At 30.9% G+C, this 23,418-nt stretch overlaps 1 protein-coding gene across 24 annotated transcripts in view; it reads left to right on the forward strand.

Annotated features, from left to right (window-relative positions):
* LOC145276958 (casein kinase I-like) overlaps nucleotides 1–23,418 on the forward strand; it is a 464,141-nt gene that overhangs the window by 385,877 nt on the left and 54,846 nt on the right. For 14 of the 24 annotated variants that reach the window (XR_013868064.1, XR_013868063.1, XM_080128484.1 and 11 more), the window contains one exon: nucleotides 13,460–13,564. The exons of the other annotated variants lie outside the window; for them this stretch is intronic. Coding sequence is in view for 12 of the 14 variants with exons in the window: in XM_080128484.1 (XP_079984610.1) it covers nucleotides 13,460–13,564 (105 nt within the window). In the remaining 2 variants the exon portion in view is untranslated. The remainder of the gene's footprint in view (nucleotides 1–13,459; nucleotides 13,565–23,418) is intronic. 24 annotated transcript variants of the gene reach the window in all.

Genomic DNA, 23,418 nt, shown 5'->3' on the forward strand with positions numbered 1-23,418 from the left:
CATTACCACTTATCAAGGGCAAGAGGCCACTCGAGGATAAGGGTTAAAGAGTGTACAATAGAAATTGGACAATATAGTAATCGTTAGTAATGGAAATTCGGTAAATTTGTTAACAAGTGAGACGACTCATCAAGACTTGAAGACAACCATATTGTAGTCAGCTGGAAAGCAGGAAAATGGAAGACAATTCCACAGGCGTGCAGTTCTAAGAAAGAATCTTTGTTCATGGAATCTACGTTTAGGTTTAGGCACAGATAAAGAGTGGGGGGAATTATTGATAGTGTTTTCAGCTAGACGAGTGTTTCTTGTGAAAGTTTGGCGAAGGGGGGACCATAGATTAAAGCTCAGTCGAACACTTTCCATGAAAATAACGATAAAGCAAACTCGCAACATCTCTTTTGTGAGAAAGACATTGCAGACATCTCCTACGAGGCTACAGAGTGTATTTTGAACTCTATCAAGGCAGGACAAGTCCTTTCTTGCAACTCCTGGCCAGATGTGGCAACAGTACTCCATCCTTGGACATACCTGGCTCTTATATAGAGAATTACATCAGCAATGAGATATCTACTGGATCGATAGAAGGATCCCACCATTTTTCCAGCGACCTTTGCAACAGATTTTTGTATGTGTTCCATTTAAGATCAGAAGTAAAGGTCAAGCCCAGAAGCTTGTTAAAACATAAGGCCTCTCCAAGACGAGAGCCATTCATTTCAATTGATGCCAGATAGGGATCAGAGTGTTGATGACAAAGTTTTTCAAGGCAACAATTGAACGGCTTTGTAAGAATAGAAGCTAGTTCTGGAAACTCATAGAAACCAAAACTCTGTTCAACCACTCTGTATTTAAAGGATTCGATGTACGACTATCTCACATTTTATATAACTTTTGCAGTAATTGCAGACAATTCTAAAAGCAGTTTTGGTTGCATTATATTGAAAGTAATTAAAATAGCGATTTTGCAGAGCAGTGGCATATTCAAGATAGTACTAACACTGGTTGTCTGATTTCTGTTGGAATTTCTTGGAGGGTGTGGAGTTCTCTATTCAGTTAAATTGGATGCAGTGAAGGACACATTCTTTGTCAAGCATGAAATTCAGAGGAATTTCTGATATGAAAAACCTGAAGCTGATTCAATCACCCATGGAAAGGAACATACATTTAATTTTGATCTTAATTGAAACAGCTAGGTGATTGGAAAATCTCAACAGAAAATAGTGGATGAGCATAGTTCAGGAGAGGTTGTCAGGAAAAGATTAAGAAGACTTATGCAATCTACATCAGTATCTTTTATGCATATAGATTTCGTAATAATCTGTCATATTATAAAGCAAGAAAAAAAGTTGTTACAAACAAATCTCCTTTGATCACGTCTTGTTTGAGTGGACCAGCCATTCAACATTGTTAACATTCAAGTCACCACAAACATGAATGCTGGCGGAAGGTAAACAAAAGAGAATATCGTCAATTTTCTCAGATGCTCTCAAAGGTAGTAACTCTATGTGGGGATGATAAATGACAATCTTGAGGGTTGGGTTTTGACGTGATGTTTGAGTAACCTTTAATCACAAAATCAACAGTAGAAGTTGACAAATTAATGCCAGTTTCACACAGAAAAATTAGATCTACTTTAGTCTTCTCTAAGTCAAATTCAACCTCTGGAAGGTTGCAAAGCATCAGCCTAATTTTGGTAAAAAGACATCTAATAGTAGGGATGCATGTTAAAACCTGAGGAAATGAGTTAAATGTTTTGGAACCTTTTATGTTGAGATTAGAATTATGGAAGAGATCAGTAGAGGTGCTGAGAGATGGAATACAGAATGAAATTTATGGGATCTAAAAAATTCAGCTGCAATTATTAATGAAGGATGAATTTTAACGCCTCATATTTACCACTTATTATAGACTAGCGAGAGAGAGTGGGGGGGGGTACCCGGCGTTGCCCGGGTGTTTGGAGGTGTGTGTAGTTTTGGGTAAATCAAAAAAGAATAATAAAAAAAAAAAAAATCGTTGCCCGGGTGTTTGTGTTGGGAGAGGGGGGGGGGTTAAAATAATTAAAAAAAAAGTTTTGGTAGGTAAGTATGAAGGATTGAACCTGAAGCCCTGAGGTGAAGTTGAAAAAAATAAAACGTGCGATGTTAACCACTGGGCCACCAAGAAATAGTAACGGAAACATGTTTGAATTTATTTAAGTATTAAAAATTGGCAGGTGCCCATACTTAATGACTTAATGAGGTTAACTTTAACTGCGGGGCAGTATTTTATTTACTGCAGGGCAGCTTTTTTATATTTTATTTATTTTTTTGTTTCCCCCAAATGGGGGGGGGGCAGCTCCCCATAAAAAGGGGATTGTCCAAATTGAATAGCAATTGTCTGATATAAGGAGAAACTCCACTTTGATCAAAGCTGATTGCTTTTTGACATTCCTGGCGATCGCACCGGGAACGATGTCTTAAGCTTCTTTTTGCTTTTATTATACGAAAAAGCCCAATCCACATGCGGCGATCGAAAAATGTGGAATATTTAGCTTTTCAAACTAGGGCAAATTAAATAGACAGGCGACCCCCTGTTAACTCGTGGATATTATTATTTAGACATGATATAAAAAGTTTTAAGGAGTGAGCCAACCAGTCGCTTCATGGAAAAAAGCCTTTCTTGGACATGCACAAAAAGCGAACACACACACATACACGTTTGCTTATATATATATATATATATATATATATGAGAGAGAGAGAGAGAGATTTGTGGTTTTAAATATGAAAGCATTAATCTGCATATGAGGGAAATAGCTAAGTTAAGAACGAATCGTGAAGGACAGGAAGTTGTGTTTGACAGCTGAGAACACATCAAAGTTAAGAGTTTGTGGTGTCAGTGAAAGAGTGCTGTCAATTTTTATTTAGATTGCAAACTGTCTTGAGAAAGTAAAGTTAGTGCTACTAGTTGTTCAACAAGAGAAAAAGAGAAAAAATTTACATGTTTCCTCAAATTGTTTATTTGAGTCAGATCTTCATTAGCATTGTCATGTTTCAAAATTGTTGATTACAATTTGTGAGTTGGTCTTTTGAGGATTGATGTGGTCGTGTTATAAAGACTTGTTAATTATGACTAGAGCTATGACAACAGCATATTATTTTAAATTTTTTTACTCGAGTATATATCCGACACAGACACAGGATATAAACTGAGAACCACATCACTCTATATAAAAGCATAAGATATCAATGGATACACACAAGAGTCAAAACAATGAAAAGAATATACTGTTGTCCTAGCTCTCTAATTATGACTTGTTGATTATGATTTGAAAGTGAGGCTTTTTGAAAGTTGGCTTCATATTTGGGAGAATCATTAATTATGATTTGAGAGTTGGACTTTTAATTTTATTTTTTTTGTTTGTTTGAAAGTTAACAATATTATGTCCAATTTCAAGAACTTTAAGACCGCATATGGAGGGCTAGTTGTGCCTGGCCGTGTATGGAGGGCTAGTTGCGCCTGCCCTGGCCGTGTATGGGGGGTGGGGATGGCTAGTTGCGCCTGCCCTGGCCGTGCATGGAGGGGGACTAGTTGCGCCTGCCCTAGCTGTGTGTGGGGGGAGCTAGTTGCAACTGCCCTGGCCGTGTATGGGGGGGGGGGGGCTAGTTGCGCCTGGCCATGTATGGGAGGCTAGTTGCACCTGGCCATATATATTCCTAATTGTATTTCACGCAACAATATTAACAAACAAATGTTTTGTCACATTGTCTCTGGTACTCAGTTTTTGTCAGATTCTTAAATCCTATATAAACATGGATTGAGGTCATTTGTTGCATGGAGAGAAATTATGAGAATGATACAATGTGGAGTTAGCTGTTCAGGGTAATTACTTTGATTGGGATTTCCTATTTTAAAATATGATTATTTCTGAAAAAATAAATGTGGCTTATATGATAAGCCACATTTATTTTTGTTCATTATTTTTATGAAGCTCTATCTAAATTGATATTGGGCTCTTTGTGTAAGGCCTTCATGTCTTGATTAAGCCTGACTCTAATTTGAAAAGTTTATTTTCATGCTATATAAGTATTCCAGATAAACTTTATTTTTATAGAGATATTATTTACTATTAAGAAGATACCTGGCATTGCCCAGGATTGAAAGAGGAAAGCTTATCTGAATTTGTTAAACCATAACACTATAGTACACTTTTTTGTTGTTTTTTTAATATTTTTTGCATTTTATATTTCATTTTTTGGGTGGGGCCCAAGGACATGTCCAGCATTGTTTGAAATGGGAGTGAGGCAGAATAAATGATTTAAATTACAGTAAATTAATAGTCTTTAAACTCTCGGAAGTTCCATGGTAGTTCTCTGAAATCCAAGAGGATCCACATGAACTCCTGTTTCAAATACTGAATTTAACATTTTTATTATTTTTTAATTTCTATAATTTTTAAGTTATGATTAAAATAACATAAATTGCATTTCCTTTTTATGGATATCTGGCGTGAACACAGATCTCATGATATTGTTGTTCCTTTTTTTACTGAAACAATATAATTTATCAGAGCAAGTTGAGTAATGTATCACAGTATAAACATTGGAAGAAATTCACAAACAAGAACTACAGATTTATTATGTAGCATAGTGCAGAAGTGTCTTAAAGTCATGCACTATTCAAGATGTGCAGCAATTCTACATCTTTATTCTTTTATCCTTTTCAATAATATGGACCTACAATTAAATTTTGCAGTGTGAAAATCGAATAATAATGTGCAGTTAAGATATATCCATCTAACTCGAAGCTCACTGCTAGGGGCAGAATATCTAGTTCTTTATTTACATGTGAGCAAATTTTAGATATATTGTTGGTTTCCGGAAGTAGAGTTCATTCTCTTGTTGCCAGTATAATTCGGGGAAGATAATTGAATATGGTTCAAAGGATATGATTCTGAATATACTACAGTAACAATTTGGTGAGTTTAAATTGTTAATCACCAAGTTCAAATTATTTCAATAAATGGACATCCGTTGACTGAGAAAGGCACCACAGATGGAAGGAAAGATATTTTATTTTCCCTGTAGTATTTTATTTAACAAAATAAAAGCGTTTCAAATATTTTCAATAGATTTTCTTTACTTCTGTCCATTTTGGAGAAAACGTTTGCTCTGTGCAACATGGAAAATATGCACATCATTAACAGAAATAAAAATTGTCATTTATGTTTTTTTATATCTCAGATATAAATAAAAGAATTGATCACTTGTGTCAGAATGAAAATAAATCGTTTTAGTATTAAAACTATTTCATTTTCTAATTGAATGTCTCTTTTGCCTCGCAACTAATGTCTTTTGGAAGAGTGATGGTCGTAGCAGGGAGTTTAATGTTGCTCGCTCGTTTTCTGCTACTCTCTCTCTCTCTCTCTCTCTATCAGAAAAAAATAGATTTGATTAAATATTTTTTTATATTATGATATTCCAAATAGATTATCATTGAGATAATCTTAATAGTATAGTAAATTTTGATAACAAAATTAAATTGAAACTGATAAACTTATAGTTCTACAGATCCATAGTGAGATTGACTTTATGTATTCGATAAAGATTTATTTATACAAACATATCTTGCTACATGTGTAAATATTTTCCCACTAGAGCCCAAAAATGACAATGATGTAAAGGTACAAACGAAGGAGTCTTATCTTCCTGAAGAAAAATATCTTATCAGATTTGATGGACCACATAACTGCATCACTTTTCTTTTTTTTTTTCTCTTTCTCTCTCCCTCCTTATGGATCACAATTTGGTAAAACTACAGTTGAATGGCCTAAACATAATGTACTGCAAAATTGTATATAGGAATAAATATTCTTTTATCTTGTTTTTGTTAAATATGAATAAATAGGGAATCATTTAGAGTTTAAATCTTATTTAGTATTGCCCCTGTAATTTTAAGAAAACTTAAAATGTATACATATACTGAAATAATCACTAACTTTTATTTGTATGAAGACTCCATTGTTTTTTTTTTTTTTCTAGCAATTATTTCAGCATACGTACACATTTCAAGCATGTTCTTTTTAAGATTACAAGCGTAATACTAAATAGATTTTAACTCTAAACGATCCCTCATTTATTAATATTAACAACAAAAGTAAATAAAGAAAAAATGAGAAAATAATATTTATCGGTCGTACACAATTTTTCATCACATTATATTTACGTCACTAAACTGAGTTTTTTATTCACAATTTTATTGCTATAAAATTGTGAATGATGAAAATTGCCCATTTTCCGCAGGCCCACTCTAATGGACTCGCTGATCCAGCTAATTGGATAAAAAGGAAAAAGGGGTGGGACTTGGCGGTTTGGGGTTGAAAGCAAAATTTGTCTTACTAGGGGAGTAGGTATGTAAGTGATTATCACATGCAACATAACAATCTTTTTCACAAGTGCATATAATATATAATGCATCTATAACATGCAGATACATCATAAGGTAAATATATATCTTTTAAAGATTTTTTTAAATAAGAAATTTTATTAAATTCTTGATATTCCCCCCTCCCTTGATCAGAATAATCTGAAGAAAAAAAATGTCTAAAATATTCATAGAAAACAGTGACTTTAAAATCATGAGATGAATCGATGTTCAGTTTAGAATATATTTACAAACAAAAAGAATTTGTTTTTGCATTGAAATTATTTAACTCGCATATTTAGTATCCCTTGACATATATGAATATTTCTCTTTTGTTTTTTCTAAATCATTTTGATGTTATTTCTTTGTAGACTTGTTAGGAGAAAATATTACTGTATAACTAATTATATATATATATATATATATATATATATATATATATATATATATATAAAGAATATTATGTTGTGTCAATTGTTTTCAAATCTGACCCTTTTCACTTTTATTGCTAGTTAGCTACATAAGGTCTTAAAAAAAAAAATTTTTTTTTTTTTTTTTTTTAGTTGATTGAAAAAAAAGGGGGGGGTCATAAAATTAACCCTCATTGTGGCCTGTGCACTTTGTTATGATTTGGAAATGTTTGCTTGCGCTTTTTTTTTTTTTTTTTTTTTTTTTTTTTTTTTTTTTTTTTTTTTTTTTTTTTTTTGCTGGATCAGTTCTTTTCTCTATGTTTTAACCTCTTCCCTCGCCCATCTACCTTACTTGTAAGCCTGTTTTGGGATACAGCCTGCTTTCACACATACACACCAGCTAGATATACACACCCTCTTTTTCTATCTTCCAATATTATTTTATCACTACTTTTCCCAATTTATTCTTTTTTGTGTATCTTTGCTGAAGCAATATAAAAAATGGTCGCCTGCTTGGCTGGCTGGCTGATTTTTTTATTTTGTGTGTTTCTATTTTTTTTTTTTTACTCAAGCTCTGCTTTTTAAGCTGTTTGATTTTGTTGTAGATTTATTTATTTGATATTATCATAAATGTATTTGTCTACTTTTTCTTTCTTTTCTGTTTTTTTTTTTTTTTTTTTAACAAAAAATATGCATCAAAATATGCAAACCTTTATTTACAGGGTTTCTTTTTTTCCTTTGTTCTTATTTTCTTACCTCCCCTTGTGTCTCAAAACTTTTAAATATTCAGTTTTTATTATTAGATTTGTAGAAATCTTTGCATGGCTTTTCCAACAAGCTTCTCAGAAATACTTTTATTTTAATCTTCCTCAAACTATTCTTAAAAAAAAAAAAAAAAAAAAAAATAGCGGTTAGGAGTGAAACACCACAAAACATATAGAAGACATATTTTAATCAAAAGTATTTGTTGACTAATATTTCCGTTCTGTATGAACTTCGGTGCTACTAGATCAACTTGTCTGAAGATATTGCCTTCCTTACCTAAAATTCACCAATCATTGATGTTATTGTTTATTTCCTATTACAAAACTCAATTATGTTCTGGAAAGTCAAAAACAATTTTCCTCTACAAAACAATGAAGCCAAACTCCATGAATAAATATTTGAAGATATAAAGAACTTTAAACATAAAATCCAAAATTATTGAATTCAGCATTAAATGACCCGAAAAGGATATGCCATGAAACAACCAATCGGTATTAAGAGAAACTTTTACCAAATTCACTTGCATAAGTTTCTGTTAATAAAGGAAAGCAATATTAGTCAAGCAAATGTTTGTTTTTTTATTTTTTTTACATATGAGGATTGGTTATTCATATTTGGATTCTTCAAACAACTGTTCTCATCTTGTGCTATTTTCACAATATTTCAGTTGATGTAACCTCCGACCATCTTCAGGTGTATCTTGTTGAACTTGGGAATTTGGACAGTTTTGAATGGAAGCCTTTATTTACTTCATAGAGGTAGCATGCTCTTGTTCCATCGGCCATAATTGGATAGAGGTCCTAAGTAATTCGCAATTGTATTTCTCGATCACCCACACTGAGGATTGAACCTTCAACCTTCAGGAGAATATCACTTTTACATTTTTCAAGTATTCTAACCATTGCGTCACAGCTCCTTGTGGACCTCCCGTGAAATAAATAAAGGGTTCAGTTAGCAATTCCATTCAAATTCCGGAGTTCAACAGAAATATTCTCGTATTCAACAAGATACACCTGAAGGTCAGATGTTACATTGACCGAAACATGAAAATGACACTTAAGATGAGAATAGTAGTCTGAAGAATCCAAATAATATGAATAACAAACGTTTATTTGAATCAGTTTTCTATATTTTGTGGTTTGTCCACTTTTCCATTAGTTCTGTTAAATTATATTCTTACATAAATCTCATATGTACAGAACTGCATCATAAAATATTAATTTTTAAAGCATAAGTTAGAAATTCTGCAGCTAATACTAAGAACCAGGTTTCCTTTTAATCTGGCATGTTTAGATTTTTTATTAAGTTTATGGTAAAGATTTATGGGTTCCACTTAAGTCTAAATGTCTAGGAGGAGGCTAATATGTGATATTGGTAAAAAGACAGTAATTTTAAGATATATGCTATGTAGTTGAGAAATTAATTTTTTTTTTTTTTTTTTTTTTTTGTAATAAAGTGCGGTTACTGAGATAGATGCAGGCCAATGTATTTCAAATTTGTAGTTGACAATTTATTTGTAACATGCATTTACATGAGTTTTCAGTGATGTTATTGTGGCATCATGAAATGGTTTCTGATTTTTCACAATCTGACTCCTTTGGCCAGATTATGAACCTTGAATTGATTTTTTTTTTTTTTTTTTAATTTAAAAATCTCATCTTTTTAGGTACATGATTGCTTTCGACATGTTTTTTTTTTTTTTTAAATCAATTGTTGGTCCTTTGCGTATCTTACTATTTCAGCTGTTTTGTTGTAAACAGCCAATGAAAGAGATCCATTTCGACTCTTTCTAGCTAGCACTATGAGGAGGTTCCAGGTTTATGGTTATTAGTTAAGCATTTACATATTTACTTTTCTAAATTCTAAAACTTGTCAGAAGAAGAATAGGGAAATCATGGTATATTCTTTACTTTGCATTAACTGGAAACCCTTTTATTTTTACAAGTTACTATAAAAGTTTTGCATTACAGGTTAGACACATTGCATAAAATTTAGGTTCAATATCAAATTCAAAATACTAAGATGCTAATTGATTATAGTTGTTAAGCTTAGTATATTATAGTGTTGGTTAATTAAATTGAACGTTTTATTGTTATGGTATTTTTGGGAGGGCGTTTTGTCAGCATTTTATTGCATTTTTGTATTTTATTTCTCAATTAAATATCTTTAATTATTAAAATACTGGTCCCCCGATTTATCGGAGAGAGACCTATGTTTTCAGTGGCATTCGTCCTTGCGTTCATTATTCTGGACAATTGCCAGATAACCGTCCATTAGTTTTTCCTGAAATTTTGCCACAAATTATATTTCATTAAATAAATGTGCACAGTAAAAAAAATTTCCTGCAAAAGTTCCTGTTGCATCCCCAGGAGCTCAAAAGAGGTCAAATATGACATGTTTTACTCTATAACTTTTGATCCATCCATTAGATTTTTCTGAAACTTAGCCAAAATGTGGACCCTGGCAAAATTATGGTTCGTGTCCCCAGAGATTTTATTGCTAAAAATGCCCCTTTTTGTGGCTCTCTTTTCATATTTCTCAACAAAAACTTAATATGTCTGACTATATAGTGGGTTTTCATGGTGGTCAACTCAAATATACATGTGTTAAGACTGTAACTTCACTGTTATCCATTTACACTGGGATTTGGCTTCTCCAGATGCTCAAAAGAGGTCAAAAATGCCCCCAAATTGCCAAAAATGACACTCTTTGCCTTATAGCGTTTGATCCATCCATTAGATTTTCCTGAAAATTGGCCAAAATGTGGAGGCTATTGTTCTTAATATAAATTCAGTATCGGTGATCCTGGCAAAATTCTGGTTCGCATCCCTCTGGACTTTCAGGACTAAAAAAACATACCTTTTTGGAGCTCTTTTTTCATATTACTCAAAAACTTGATATGCATGTCTATATAGTGTTTTTCCATGGTGCTGAATTCAAATATATGTGTCTTATGGCGTGAAACTGCACCGTTTGTCCATTTTCACTGGGATTCGGTGTTCCCAGAAGCTCAAAGGGGTCACGAATGCCCCAAAATTGCAAAAAATGACACTTTTTACCCCATAACTTTTGCCTTATCCATTAGATTTTTCTGAAACTTGGTGAAAATGTGAAGGCAGTGTTAGCCCTTCACACTTCTCACATTCATTATTTCTTCACTATTTTTTGTGGCATCATCTCACATGAAGCACCAGAGAGGCACCACATTCACTCACACGACTTGTTGGTAAAGGAGTTAACAAAACAGATTAACACAAGATGGATGATATAAGGGAACGTAATACCTATTCCTATCAAACCAAGTGCAACATGAGATGCATAAAAAAACGTCATAATCAAGGTGTAGGCATGTTGTGGCATCATGTCTCGGTTGCTACTGAAAAACTAGAAACTCCTGAAGAAACGAGTATATCACAATATCTATTTTAGTGTGCGGGTGTAGTAGTAGTAGTAGTATGGAAATATATCTTAGTTGAATAGTGAATTGAATTTGAGGAGGTTACAGAATCTTAAACCATGACCTGTCAAAATAAATCAACCAACCCATATATTGGCTATTATTGTATTTACTATAAACTCAATTATCAGCTAAATATTTAAATAAAATGAATGCTTTTTTTTTTAAGTCTATGTTGACAATTCTTTTTAGGATTTCTTATTTGCTTTTGGAAGAATGTTAGAATGGATAAAATCTAAATTTTTTGCACTCGATTAAGTCAGATAATTACTATTTTGCATTATATCTTTGGCGATTCAAAAATCTCATTTTTTTAAATGGATGTGCTAGGTTATGACTTGCATACAAACGAAAACGGATGTTTTTGTTTTTTTTTATAGAATCAAACTAAATCAATAGTATATTTGAAAATTAACAAATGCATAAAATCTATGAGGATCATTCCAAAAAGAAAACTTTTTTTTTTTTTTAAACTGAAAAACTTAAATAGCTATAAGGACTGGAGTGATACCATTAAAACAAGCCACTTTTTGTGCTTCAGAATTTTTTTTCTACATTGTCACCACCATTCTCAATGCATTTTTACCATAAATTCAAAGATGCATCTCTGCTTCTGACACACGTCCATGACAGGTGTTACTTTATTAGTCTCACACTATCAGTATCTGCAACAGAGGGATGAACCTTTGAGGTCATAAATGCATAACAATGCAATATACAATCCCCTCTCATTCATTCAGGCAGAATAAAAAATGGAAGACATTACTTTTGGAATACCCCTCATATTTTTTTTTTTTTTTTTTAAAGTTAATTTTTATGAAATCTGGACAGTATAGAGACATGTACAGAACAGGAGACTTTGAGGGTATGGCCACACTGAAAGAATGAGAGTTCTTTGGTTAGTAGATGTAGCAGGATCAATTCGCAGGGAAAAGCCAAGGAAGATACTGGAGGAAGTGAAAGAGGGATAAAGACTTGACCAGAGATAGGTTAGTTCAAAGTTGTTCAATGCATGGCAGCATTATAAAACGTGTGTTAAAACGAATATAATGAAGGCCAATTTAGAAATTTAAATATTTTAGTAAATATTTTTTTTGTAAAAGAAAATTTATTTCAAAACACAATCTTTGCTTTGTAGAATAACAATGATTATGAGTGGAGTCAAAAAGCAAAATGAAATTAACATTAAATGAAAGTTTTTAATCAAACAGTGTTTACAAGTCTTAAAACAAACTCTTCTGAATTATGGAAGAGTTATGTCTTCTTTGAACTCTTTTCTTTTGCCTAAAACAAATACAACTCTTAATTCAAATGAATCTATTTTAATTTATTTACTTATATATATATATATATATATATATATATATATATATATTATAGTTTTTTTTATTGTTTTTTTTTTAATTTTTATTAGAATTTTTTTTTTTTTTTTTTGTAAATTATTTTTTGATAGTTTTGAATTTTAAATATTTTATCTATATGATAAGAAAAACTAGGCATATAGCTTAGTTAATAAAAATGTTGCTTGAGATATTATAGAGTTCTACCTGCAGTTTGAGTTCAATCCTTGTTGAAGGAACTTAAGAAATAAAATAATTGACATGATATATCAGGAAAGGCATGTAACTGTAAAATTAAAACGGTTTATCTCGGTGGATTAAAATAGTTTATTTGAAATTCCTAAAAGATTAGCATTTATGAAAACACTTGAAGAAGGCCAAAGATTAGAAAAACTGAAATAATAACCAGGGTTGACGAGTCTGAAGATATTAGATCGACTCCCAAAACTCTTAATTTTACAACTTCAATGACTCCAATTCTCAAATATACCGACTCCGGCTCCTAGAATTACATGTCCAGGATGCCTTTTGGTCCCTGAGATGAAAAAATCCATCGCTAATTTCCAGCATTCTTACGGGTTTGACTCCTTCCAAAATCTTTAACTCTGCAACCTTCACAATAATGACAATTTCTTTTTCTTTAGTTAGATATTAAATTTCATTTATCAAATATATTTTCAAAAACTGATTCTCAAATTCTTTTTAAAGTATATTTTATTATTTGAATAAAAATGTGCTAAAACAGAAAATGAAAGTGTGTATGCTATTTACACTTGCCGTAGATTTCAGATGATTGGTGGAGAAACTTTCAAATTGATTCTCGATTTGACAAGAATAATTTTTATTTTCAATCTGAATAATTCTTGTACATTTTGGATTTCTATCTTATTAAAAATCTAAATTTCCTTATAAAAAAAAAAGTATTTCTGTGAAGTTTTGACTTGGAACTAGGCATGCTTCTCGTGTAATTTTGGTGCCCTGTATCACATATGCTGGCTAGAATTGTTAGCCTTGCCCATATTTTCAGCCCTCCTCAGTTTATTTTTTTTTATTTAATATAATTTGGTGCCTCCCTATTTGCCTTTCAGCCCAGTTCAAATCAAAGGGGGCATGCTTGGGGTGAGCAACCACGCCAGATCAATAGCTATCTGGGGGCTAACCTCGCAGCTGATAGACACGGGGGCTCGGTTCAGGTAGGGCAGACCTTTCAGTTCATCCCATTTCTTGCTCTCATTTTTCTTTTTTTTTTTTTCTTTTTTTTCTTTTGTATATTTAAAATCTTTTCACCTTCACTCCCAACCCCCTCATATTCATTTATTAAATTTTTTAAAGAATTTATATATATTTTTTAAACAACTTTTCCAGTTTCTCCCCACCCTCCTATAATGTAGTTTTTTTTTTTTTTTTTTTCTGTCTGGTTTATGGTAGACAGCATTTTTTTGTTTATCACTTACCATTATTTATTTATTAAAAGTGATAGTACTCTCTTTCTCTCTTTTCATCACTTTATACAAGAAGGAAAAAAGCAAACTTTTTTGTCCTCTTTTAGTAAAATTTGAGCACAGTTTTTTCTTTCTTCGATTATTCTGAAGAAATACTTTCGCACTCACTGTTGCTTCAGGGGCATTCACAAATTTTATCATCTTTTAGGGTTTACAGTTATTTACTTTCATACTTGAATAGGTCCCCTTTTTATTCAATATATAAACTTTTTATTTTCTGTGTAGTGTCCCCCCTTTTTATACCACTTATAAAAGTGAAACGGCAGACAAGGGTTAATGAGTTTGTCAGTTGAATGGTGAGACACCTTGATGATTGATAACCATGGTTGAAATTGAGCAGAATTTCATTATGTAAGATGTGTGTGTATGCTTATCTGTGTGCATGTGTATATCTGTATGTGTGCATATATGTGTATATAAACGCCAAACGATTCCATTAAGACATATTATTCCTGGTGAAAAACACAGTATTCAAAATATTGAATAACAAAACATGCAACCAAAAAATACTTGGTTTTATGCTTCAATTATCACTAGTACATCCTTATACATATTTTAGTATCCTGGCAAAGCCACAGCGAGACAACCAAGCAAAAAACCCTATTATAAGTTTGGTTTTAATACATAAAGTAAATTTCATAGTGTAAAGGATTATTTGAAACTGGAGATATTCATAATCGTACCCTATTTCCACAAGAGGGGAGACATAACATAAATATTTGGAATCCAGTCTCCCCTTGCAGTTATTTTAGCTCATTTGAAACCATAGCAACAAGTTTTAGTCTCCTCTCCATCAAGGCTAGAGGTTTTTAAGAACAAATAACCGGCAAACGTCTACATTCCAAATTTCATGATGTTGACCATCTTACAATTTATTCCTTTAATTCTGTCGACACCTGCAATTCTTCACAGTAACTGTTTCATAGCACAAAATCATTCATTTAATTATTGTATCAATCAATGAATCTATTTTGCCCTGAACTCATCAGAAGAAGTAGCACGAAAAAGAAAATAAAAAGCATTTGGGCATAAATACAAATCCGAAAATTGGACAGAGGTTGAAATTACTTTATTACTTACTTTATTTTTTTAGCTTACATTATGCCATTTTGAACTTAGAAATAAAGCCACTAACATTTAAGTATTCATATTAATAAGTTTTATTAATTTTGATATATACTACTAAAAATATTCTATTTAGTATTTGATTTATTGTTTATAATTAATCTATATATATATATATATATATATATATATATATATATATATATTTACTTAGATGATATTAATAATTGTAATATATCTACCATATGTCTATATCTGTATTAAATTTTTATACGAAACTATTACAAAAAATATATACCTTCTATTCCTGATTCCATTAATTGCTGGTTTAAATTGATTTTTAATCTATACATAATTCAATATTTATTACTATTTTAAATTAAATTTATTATTACATAACTTATAATTCTTTATTGTCATTTAATTATTTTTTTATGATCTTATTTAATTCCAATATAAGACTTCCATTCGTAATATTTTATCTTATTTATTCGACATTTATTTAAAAGATCGATGGTTCGCTTTTAAACTTAAGAGTTGTTTCCCTTTATTCAAACATAGTATCTATTATAAGATTTATTTATTTTTATCCTTTTATTTATAAATAATATTTATGTACTTTTAATGTTAATATTATTTGTTGGTTAATTCAGTTTGTACTATACATTGAATTAACTGATTCATGAAAAATTAATATTAAAAATTTCAATATAACCTAATCTATATTTGAGTTTTATTAATGATAAAACTAAGTTAATTTGCATTTTTTTTTTTTTTTTTTTTTTTTTTTGATGAACGGTTAATTATTATTTTTATTGGTTATTAAATATAATTTTACTACTCTAATTTATCGAAGTCAAATATATCCTAATTTTTATCATTTTTAATTGTATCCTAATATAGTGAAATTAGATTAAACTTAAGTTCTGATTTTCCTGATTCCAATTAATCGCCCCAACACTTATATATCTTTGCAGATATGTTTCAATTTTAGTTGAAGAGCAGCTGGACTCTTTAAGGCCACCATTTAATATGGATACAAAAATGGAAATGAAAGAGTAATTCTTTCAAGAAATAACATGTGATGAGTCACATGATTCATTTTTAGAATTACATGGTCAACCATAAGGCTAAACAGCATTATTTTTTTAAAAATTTATTTATTTATTTTTTTTTTTTTGCATACATATTAAATGATGGCATGAGGAAGTTCAACTGCTTTTCAACTAGGAATGAATCATGTCTGCAAATGTGTAACCAAAACGTTTATATCAAGTTTTCTATCAAATAAAGAAAGCACTTTATATAAACACAGTAAGGATTTACTGAATTATATCGTTTATACACAAACTTACGACTATTGTTATATATATATATATATATATATATATATATATATATATATATATATATATATATATATAAAGTTTTTACCAGAATGTATAATAAATCATTTGTATAGTTTGACTTGTTTGTTTTTATTTTTTCGTCACAATGCCCCACAAATGTTTAGGTGATTTTTTAATCACATAACATACAAATAATTATTTAAAAAATATTTCATTAAAAAAACAAACAAAACAAAAGCACTAAATGGAAATAATATGAAATGGATTCTGTACGAACAACATTAAAGAGATTGACTAGTGTTTGTTTTATGGAATGAGGGATTATTTTTGGAAAGAAAACAGATCTTCAAAGATTATTTGTATTCTATTATTTTGCTTCAATTATTTGTAATATAGTAAATATTAAAGACATTGCAGCAATTGGATATTGTTTGGAAGAGGGTTGTAATGTGTTAATATTCAAAATACTGAAATTTATATTTTAATTAAAATCAAAAACAAAACAGAAAAAAAAATCAATCTGTATATTTTTCTGTTTATATCGATTCTGTTCGTTATGTGTGTGTTTTTGAATTCACAAAATGCTTTGTGCCATTTTTTCTTTTCTTTTTCTTTTTTAATTGGGTTTTTTGGTCAATATTGACTGACGTTTAAATAATTTCTGGTTTTAATGTTTCTCTATTCTTTCCTTTTATTATCATTAATCTTCAGAATTTATCTGCATGAAGATTGCTTTTTTATTTTTCTAAATATTTATTGAGATTCAAAGAATGGAAACCTTTTAGCCATTGTATTATCTGATATTTAGGAATATCATTTTGTATTTTAGAAATAGCCCTCAACTCCTTCGTGTTGTAGGAAAAAAAGTCATTCAAATGACTTTAATTACATTTTTTAAGCCAATGTGTAAATTTAATCAAATCTAGAATGGAGTTCAGTAGATGAACAAGATTTCTGCATCATATCTTTATCAGCCCCCAAAAGAATAAAACTGAAAAACTAAAAATGTTATTGTGCACTAGTTTTTTTTGTTTTTTTTTGTTTTTTTTTTTGTAAACTTGCAGGAAAAAAAAAAGTGAGATTTTAATTTGGTGACACAGTATGCACGTGAGGTTTTAATTTGTGTTTATATGAGATTTTGACCTTTTCAATTCTGTCCTAATCTTTGTCTGATAAAACATGATCCAGATTTCCTAATGACTTACCAGCATCATGTTTGGTGCGAGATGCAATTAATATTTGGTCCAATCTAATATCTCAACCTCCCAATACTACGATTCCATCCTCATCTAACAGTTATTTGTTTTACCAGTGTAATATATATATTTCAATCAAATTTTTTTTTAAAAAGTTGTATGTAATTGTTTAATTTTGATATTGTTTCTAACGGTTTTTTTTTTTCTCTTTTCTCCATTTGCACTTTATTAACTCTGTTTACTCTTCTGAAATTTTTATGTATGTGTTTGTCACATTTTTATTTTATTTCTCAGTTAATCTAACTAGTTATGGCCAATAAGTTCAAATGTTTCTTCTATTTCAAAGGAATGTATATTCGTTATAAAATTTTATATCCATTTACAGGATTGGAAGATAATTTCCAATTTGCAGGTTTCTTCAGTTTCTTCAAACTCAAGTTGTAAAAAGACTTCTAAAACATCTTTTTGTTTTTGTAGTTTTATTATTAATCTCTTTTAACCAAATATTCATTTTTTTTAATACTTGTAAGAAATTTATATGGAAAGGATCTCAGTACTTACCGAGTAAGTCTTGAATATGAGTGTAGAAATCCAAAGTTCTTTTCTGTAAATGGGAAAGCAACTTATAATTTGAAAGCCGTGAAAAAGGTATACGGCACCAAGCATGTTAAGAGTTAATTTTTTTTTTTTTTCTTTCAGCCCCCTACAAAAAATTTGGTTTTCAAATTGTAAACTGTTTCAGCCATTTTCAAGACTTTGTAAATACTGAAATCCCGTGGATACTCATTCTTTTCAAATATTTTTTTTAAGTGTCACATTGCATCATTCGAAACCTGAAAACCTATTTAACAAAACAAACAAATAAATAAGAAATAAAAGCTTAAAATGGGATTTCGTTTTGTATACATTGTCTTTGAAGATCTTCTTTTGATTGACCTTCTAAACAAGGAAGGTAGTTAATGGGGAAATTTTGACTCCAAAATTTCTAAATAACAAAGGCTTTTGAATGTAATGTTATAAATCTAGTAATGAATGCAAACAGGAATATCCAATAAAAACTGACTAATTTTTGAATCGCGAACTCCATTTGATACTATGTACAACTGTGAAAACGCGAAAACACCTTTGTATAGTCTTCTTGCTGCTTCACCTCCTCCTCCTTATTATTATTTACAAATTTCATAAAGCGGAAAAAACGACAGAATTCTATTTATGACGTCTTATTTGATTTTCTAACAATTCAGTTTGGAATTGCTTACAATCTTAACTTTTTGCATTCAACAGTACTAGATATTTCTCCATTACTTTTTTTTTGCGTTTCATTTTTGGTGATTGAGCATTTTAATTTTACTTTGCATACAAACGAAGGTTATTATTATTATATTTAGTGTTGGGTACTATTTTATTAACTATTTTAAACTGTTGTGCCACTCTTTCAACCAGGTAGAAATATGTTTAAAATCTCTAGTATCCTATGATTGTCTCATTCATTTAACATGGGCTTTCCGTGGTCTTTACATAATTTTCTTTAAATAAAAAAGTGGCTTTGAGATCTTTTAATTAAAACAAATAATATAAATTGTAATTGAAATAAATGGTTTAAATTATTTTAATTTATAGGTGAATTATATTTGAATTGTTCCAAATAAATGCTCGTATTCAATTATTTTGTTAATTTAAGTTTTAAATATTTTTTCCTCCCTGTAAACTATTGTCTCCATTATCTATTATCTCAATGTCTTCTATAAATTTAAGAAAAGCAGTAGTAATTTGAAATCTTGACTATATTTCCTCCATTGAATTACAACAGAAATTGTATGTGTATAATTGAACTGAGTGGTTTCAGAATTTTTCGGATAAAGAGCAAAAATAAAGGGAGATGTCAACCTCAGATTGACAATTATAAAGTTGTTTCCCCTAGATGAATTTACGGCCTTCAGACCGTAAGCTGTACTCCTCGTGTGCGTGTATATATATATATATATATATATATATATATATATATATATTTCTTATTATATATCCATCCTTATATAAGATGCTCAATGTGATTTGACATGGTGAAAATCCGAAAATTCCAATTTTCGGATTTTCGCTATGTCAAATCACATTTTGATTCCTTTTGACGGATTGATTGTTGCTATTTCTTCTGATGAGTTAAGGGCATAATAGATTCACTAATAGATATAATAATTGATTGATTTTGCGCTACGAAATAGGTACTGTCAAGAATGGTATAAATCAACTGATTTAAAGGAATAAACTATAAGATTGTCAACATCATGAATTTTGGAATATAACTTTTTTGTCATTTATTATATATATATATATAATGCTTTTTAAAATTTACTTCTAATTTTTTAAATGTAGCTTGAAGTCTAAACTATGTACTACTTCTATTTACTTTTTTTTATTTTATTGATAGAATGTGTCTGTTTGATATTATTTGTTGGCTTTAAATTATACTTTGCAAGTAATACAATTGTGTCAAAACTGTGGTCAATGTAAGTGTAATAACCTAAGTATTTAATAAAATTCTAACACTCTCCTCAAAATGGTTTTACATAACAAAATGTGGGATATTTTAAACATACTTTTCGTAGTAGATGGTTTGGGAGGAATTGAAGTGATTAGACGCTAAATGAATTTGAAATGTGTTCAGATTTGTTAAGATGTGTTGCTTAGAAAGAGAAATAGAATGATGTAATAAATGTTTAATGTGGATCTTAAAGACAGGCTTAGTTCTGATGGCCTAGCAGAAAGTTTAAACCTGGAAAATATAGAAAGATGTGTGCAGCAAAAGTACACTTCAGTGGTATGGCTGTAACAAAAGATTTGATTAATTCTTGGGTTAATAGGTAGACGGTTTACATCACCGGGGAAGGCCAAAGAAAACGGAAGAAAATTATAATGTGAACCTGGGGGATAAAGACCTGGCCAGAGATAGGTTATTTTGGATGTTAATTTATTAAAGCTGTCCAACACGTACCAGCATGTAAAATGGATGTTAAACTGAATGTGATAAGAAAATAAATACTTGAAAAATCTTTTGCCAGTACAAAAATGAATTATTGAAGTGAAATGAATACACAAAAATAGTTACTTGTGGCATATTTTTGTAATAACATTGTATGAGAGAGGGGTGTAAAAAGACATTATTGGAAAATTGTTAAAATTTACATGTTTTGTTAAAATGTAAAATAAGATCGTTATGTATTTTGGTTGATTTTTTTTTTTTTTTTTACAGCTTTTATAATCATTCAGTATTCAGAGGACTTCAGTTCTTATGGATGCTATTACTGGAGAATTCTATGTTTGTCTTAAAAATGACCAAAGTAGTTTAAAATTTGACACACAGACGTACAGAGTAAAAAGGTAGATTACATCTAATATACATGAGATTAACTTAGGATTAAAATGATTTTAGCTTTAAAAAATAATAAATACCCGGCTTTGGTAATTTCTTGAACTGAATTTGTTTTCTCCATCACTGCTCTGAACTTACTCCACAAGAACTGAAATCCTCTGGGTACTTATAACTACCACTAAATTTACTGGGTGGCATTTTGAATATTCTTGGGGAAAAGAACAACCTGGATATTAAAGAGGACAACATCTCGGCCAGTGGTCATTCTGGGTGGCTAATTGCAAGTTAGTTTAGATGATTCTGGAGTACTTGTTTCTGGCGGCATTTCCAGACAACTAGAAACCCTCAGTGACCAAAGGTTTCTTTACGCATAGGAGTATCCTTACACATTCTTGAAACATATTTGCCTTTTCAAAGGAGATGATATAGCCTGCGGAGAATGGAAATCTGTTGAATGTGTTGAATGAGTCTTACTCTTTCCCTTCATGTTAACTCCTGTATCATGTCCAAATAGTTTGATTTTATTTGTCTGCCACAGCAGGAAAGTTAGGTACAAGGTCTGTCTGTACTAAGAATCCTGCTTTTCTAAAACTTGTTAAAAATTTGACATAAGCATCCTCATCAGCATTTACTGGTGTTACCAGGTTAGATTGTCTGAAAACAGTGACTTCCTGACTAAAATTCAGCGCACATAAATGTTATTGATTTTTCCTCTTTTCTTTCTTTTTCCTCTTCTTTACTGTAGCCCTGTTGGTAGAGCATTAGAATACACTGACTGCCCCCGCTGCAGAGGGTAAAAGTCCCTAAACTTGTTGGCCGTGGGTGGAGACTCATGATGCCTTAGGAGGACAGTATCCTAGCAGTTGAGATCAGGATTTAGCACCTCCACTTCCCAACATACCACTTTGGCCCTTTGATCTGATGAATTGGCTAGTCATATGAATCCCTAATACTTAATTACATAAAACCAATCTACTTCAGGCAACATAAACACTCCCGAAAATCGTCTGACTCTTAATCACAAACAAGAGATAGAGCATAAGTATCAGAAGATGGTGGCAAGGGTCCATCTACCAGTATGGAAAAGTTGTTACAGGAAGGGATTAAAACTAAAGTTTTCATAAAAAATGGGTCAGGAAACCTGAAATGCTACCCCCCCCACACACACACACACTAGTAAGAGTATACCTTCCTTGTATCACTGGGATAATAGTGCGAAAGGGTTTCTCCCCTTAACATCTTCCCCTGATGGGTTCTGAGGTGGGTGGGGAACAAGGAAGATGAAATATATAGAAAAATTAACTCATGGCAACCAACAAAGACAAGACCCATATTGAATCCAGCTCAGTGCTAATACACAGACCCAGAATCTGAATCAGACAATAAAACCAAGGATAAAATATTCCTAAGATTCATCGTTTTTGAGTCAATAGAAAGCAACATTTTAATAACTAAATTATCCCCATTCATCATTGAAAAAAATATTTAGATCTATAACAAAAAACACATCAATTAAAAAAAAAACTAAGGAACAACACACTCCTTATAGAAGTATTCAACAATTCTAAACCAAAACCATATCCACAACCTTAAAATAAAAGCTTACCTCCACACCACTTTGAATTCTTCAAGGATGTGATAAAAAGCCCAGAACTCTCACTTTGGTCCGTCAGATGAAACTAAAAGTAACTTAAAGGAACAAGGCATTATAGGCACCCAAAGAGTAACAATAATAAAAATAAAAAAATTTTAAAAAGGATTCTAACAAACACCTACATCCTAACTTCAACACCCCCAAACCTCCTACTGAAATAAAAATTGGATATCTAATAGAAAAAGTATACCATATACCAGACCATCAACAAATTTAATTAGTCAAAACTTGGTGGGGGGGGGGCACTCTGGGGAGAGTAACAACTCTAAACATAGCAACCAATCAATTGCCAGTAACACCACCCTACATAAAACAATGACAGTATATACTCTATGACTCTATATATCCCACCAAATGATGGCATGGATAAAAACGAATTGAAAAAATTAACTAACTACCTAAACCTTTAATCCTATTAGGAGACTTCAATAGTCATAACATCCTATGGGGATGTGAAGACACTAATAAAAAGGACGATGTTGGAAGAGTTTATCAATGAAAATGATGTGCTTCCTCAATGATGGTGCACTTACACACATCAACCCAACTAACGGAAATCATGCAGCCATTGACCTAAGCTTATGTGACCCATCGCTGTATATGGACTTTAATTTGAAAGTACCTGACACTTGTTACAGGAAAATGCAGAAAATGAAAATATTTATTCTCTACAAAACAACCCAACCAAACCCTATGAATAAATATTTAAAAACATTAAGACCTTTTCCTAAACTACTGGATTTGGCATTAAATAACCCAAAAAGGGTTTATATGCTGTCAAGCAAAAAACAACTAAACCAAACGAAAACCTCATCAGCATTTTCTAGTGAAGTTACCTCAGGTGATCATCTCCAACTATCTTCACATATTTTAAGTAATTCTTTGTTTTTGGTCACCTTACTTCACTGAAATTT

The sequence above is a fragment of the Euprymna scolopes genome, chromosome 5 (assembly GCF_053919585.1).
Source record: "Euprymna scolopes isolate OS-2025 chromosome 5, ASM5391958v1, whole genome shotgun sequence".
NCBI lineage: Eukaryota > Metazoa > Mollusca > Cephalopoda > Sepiida > Sepiolidae > Euprymna > Euprymna scolopes.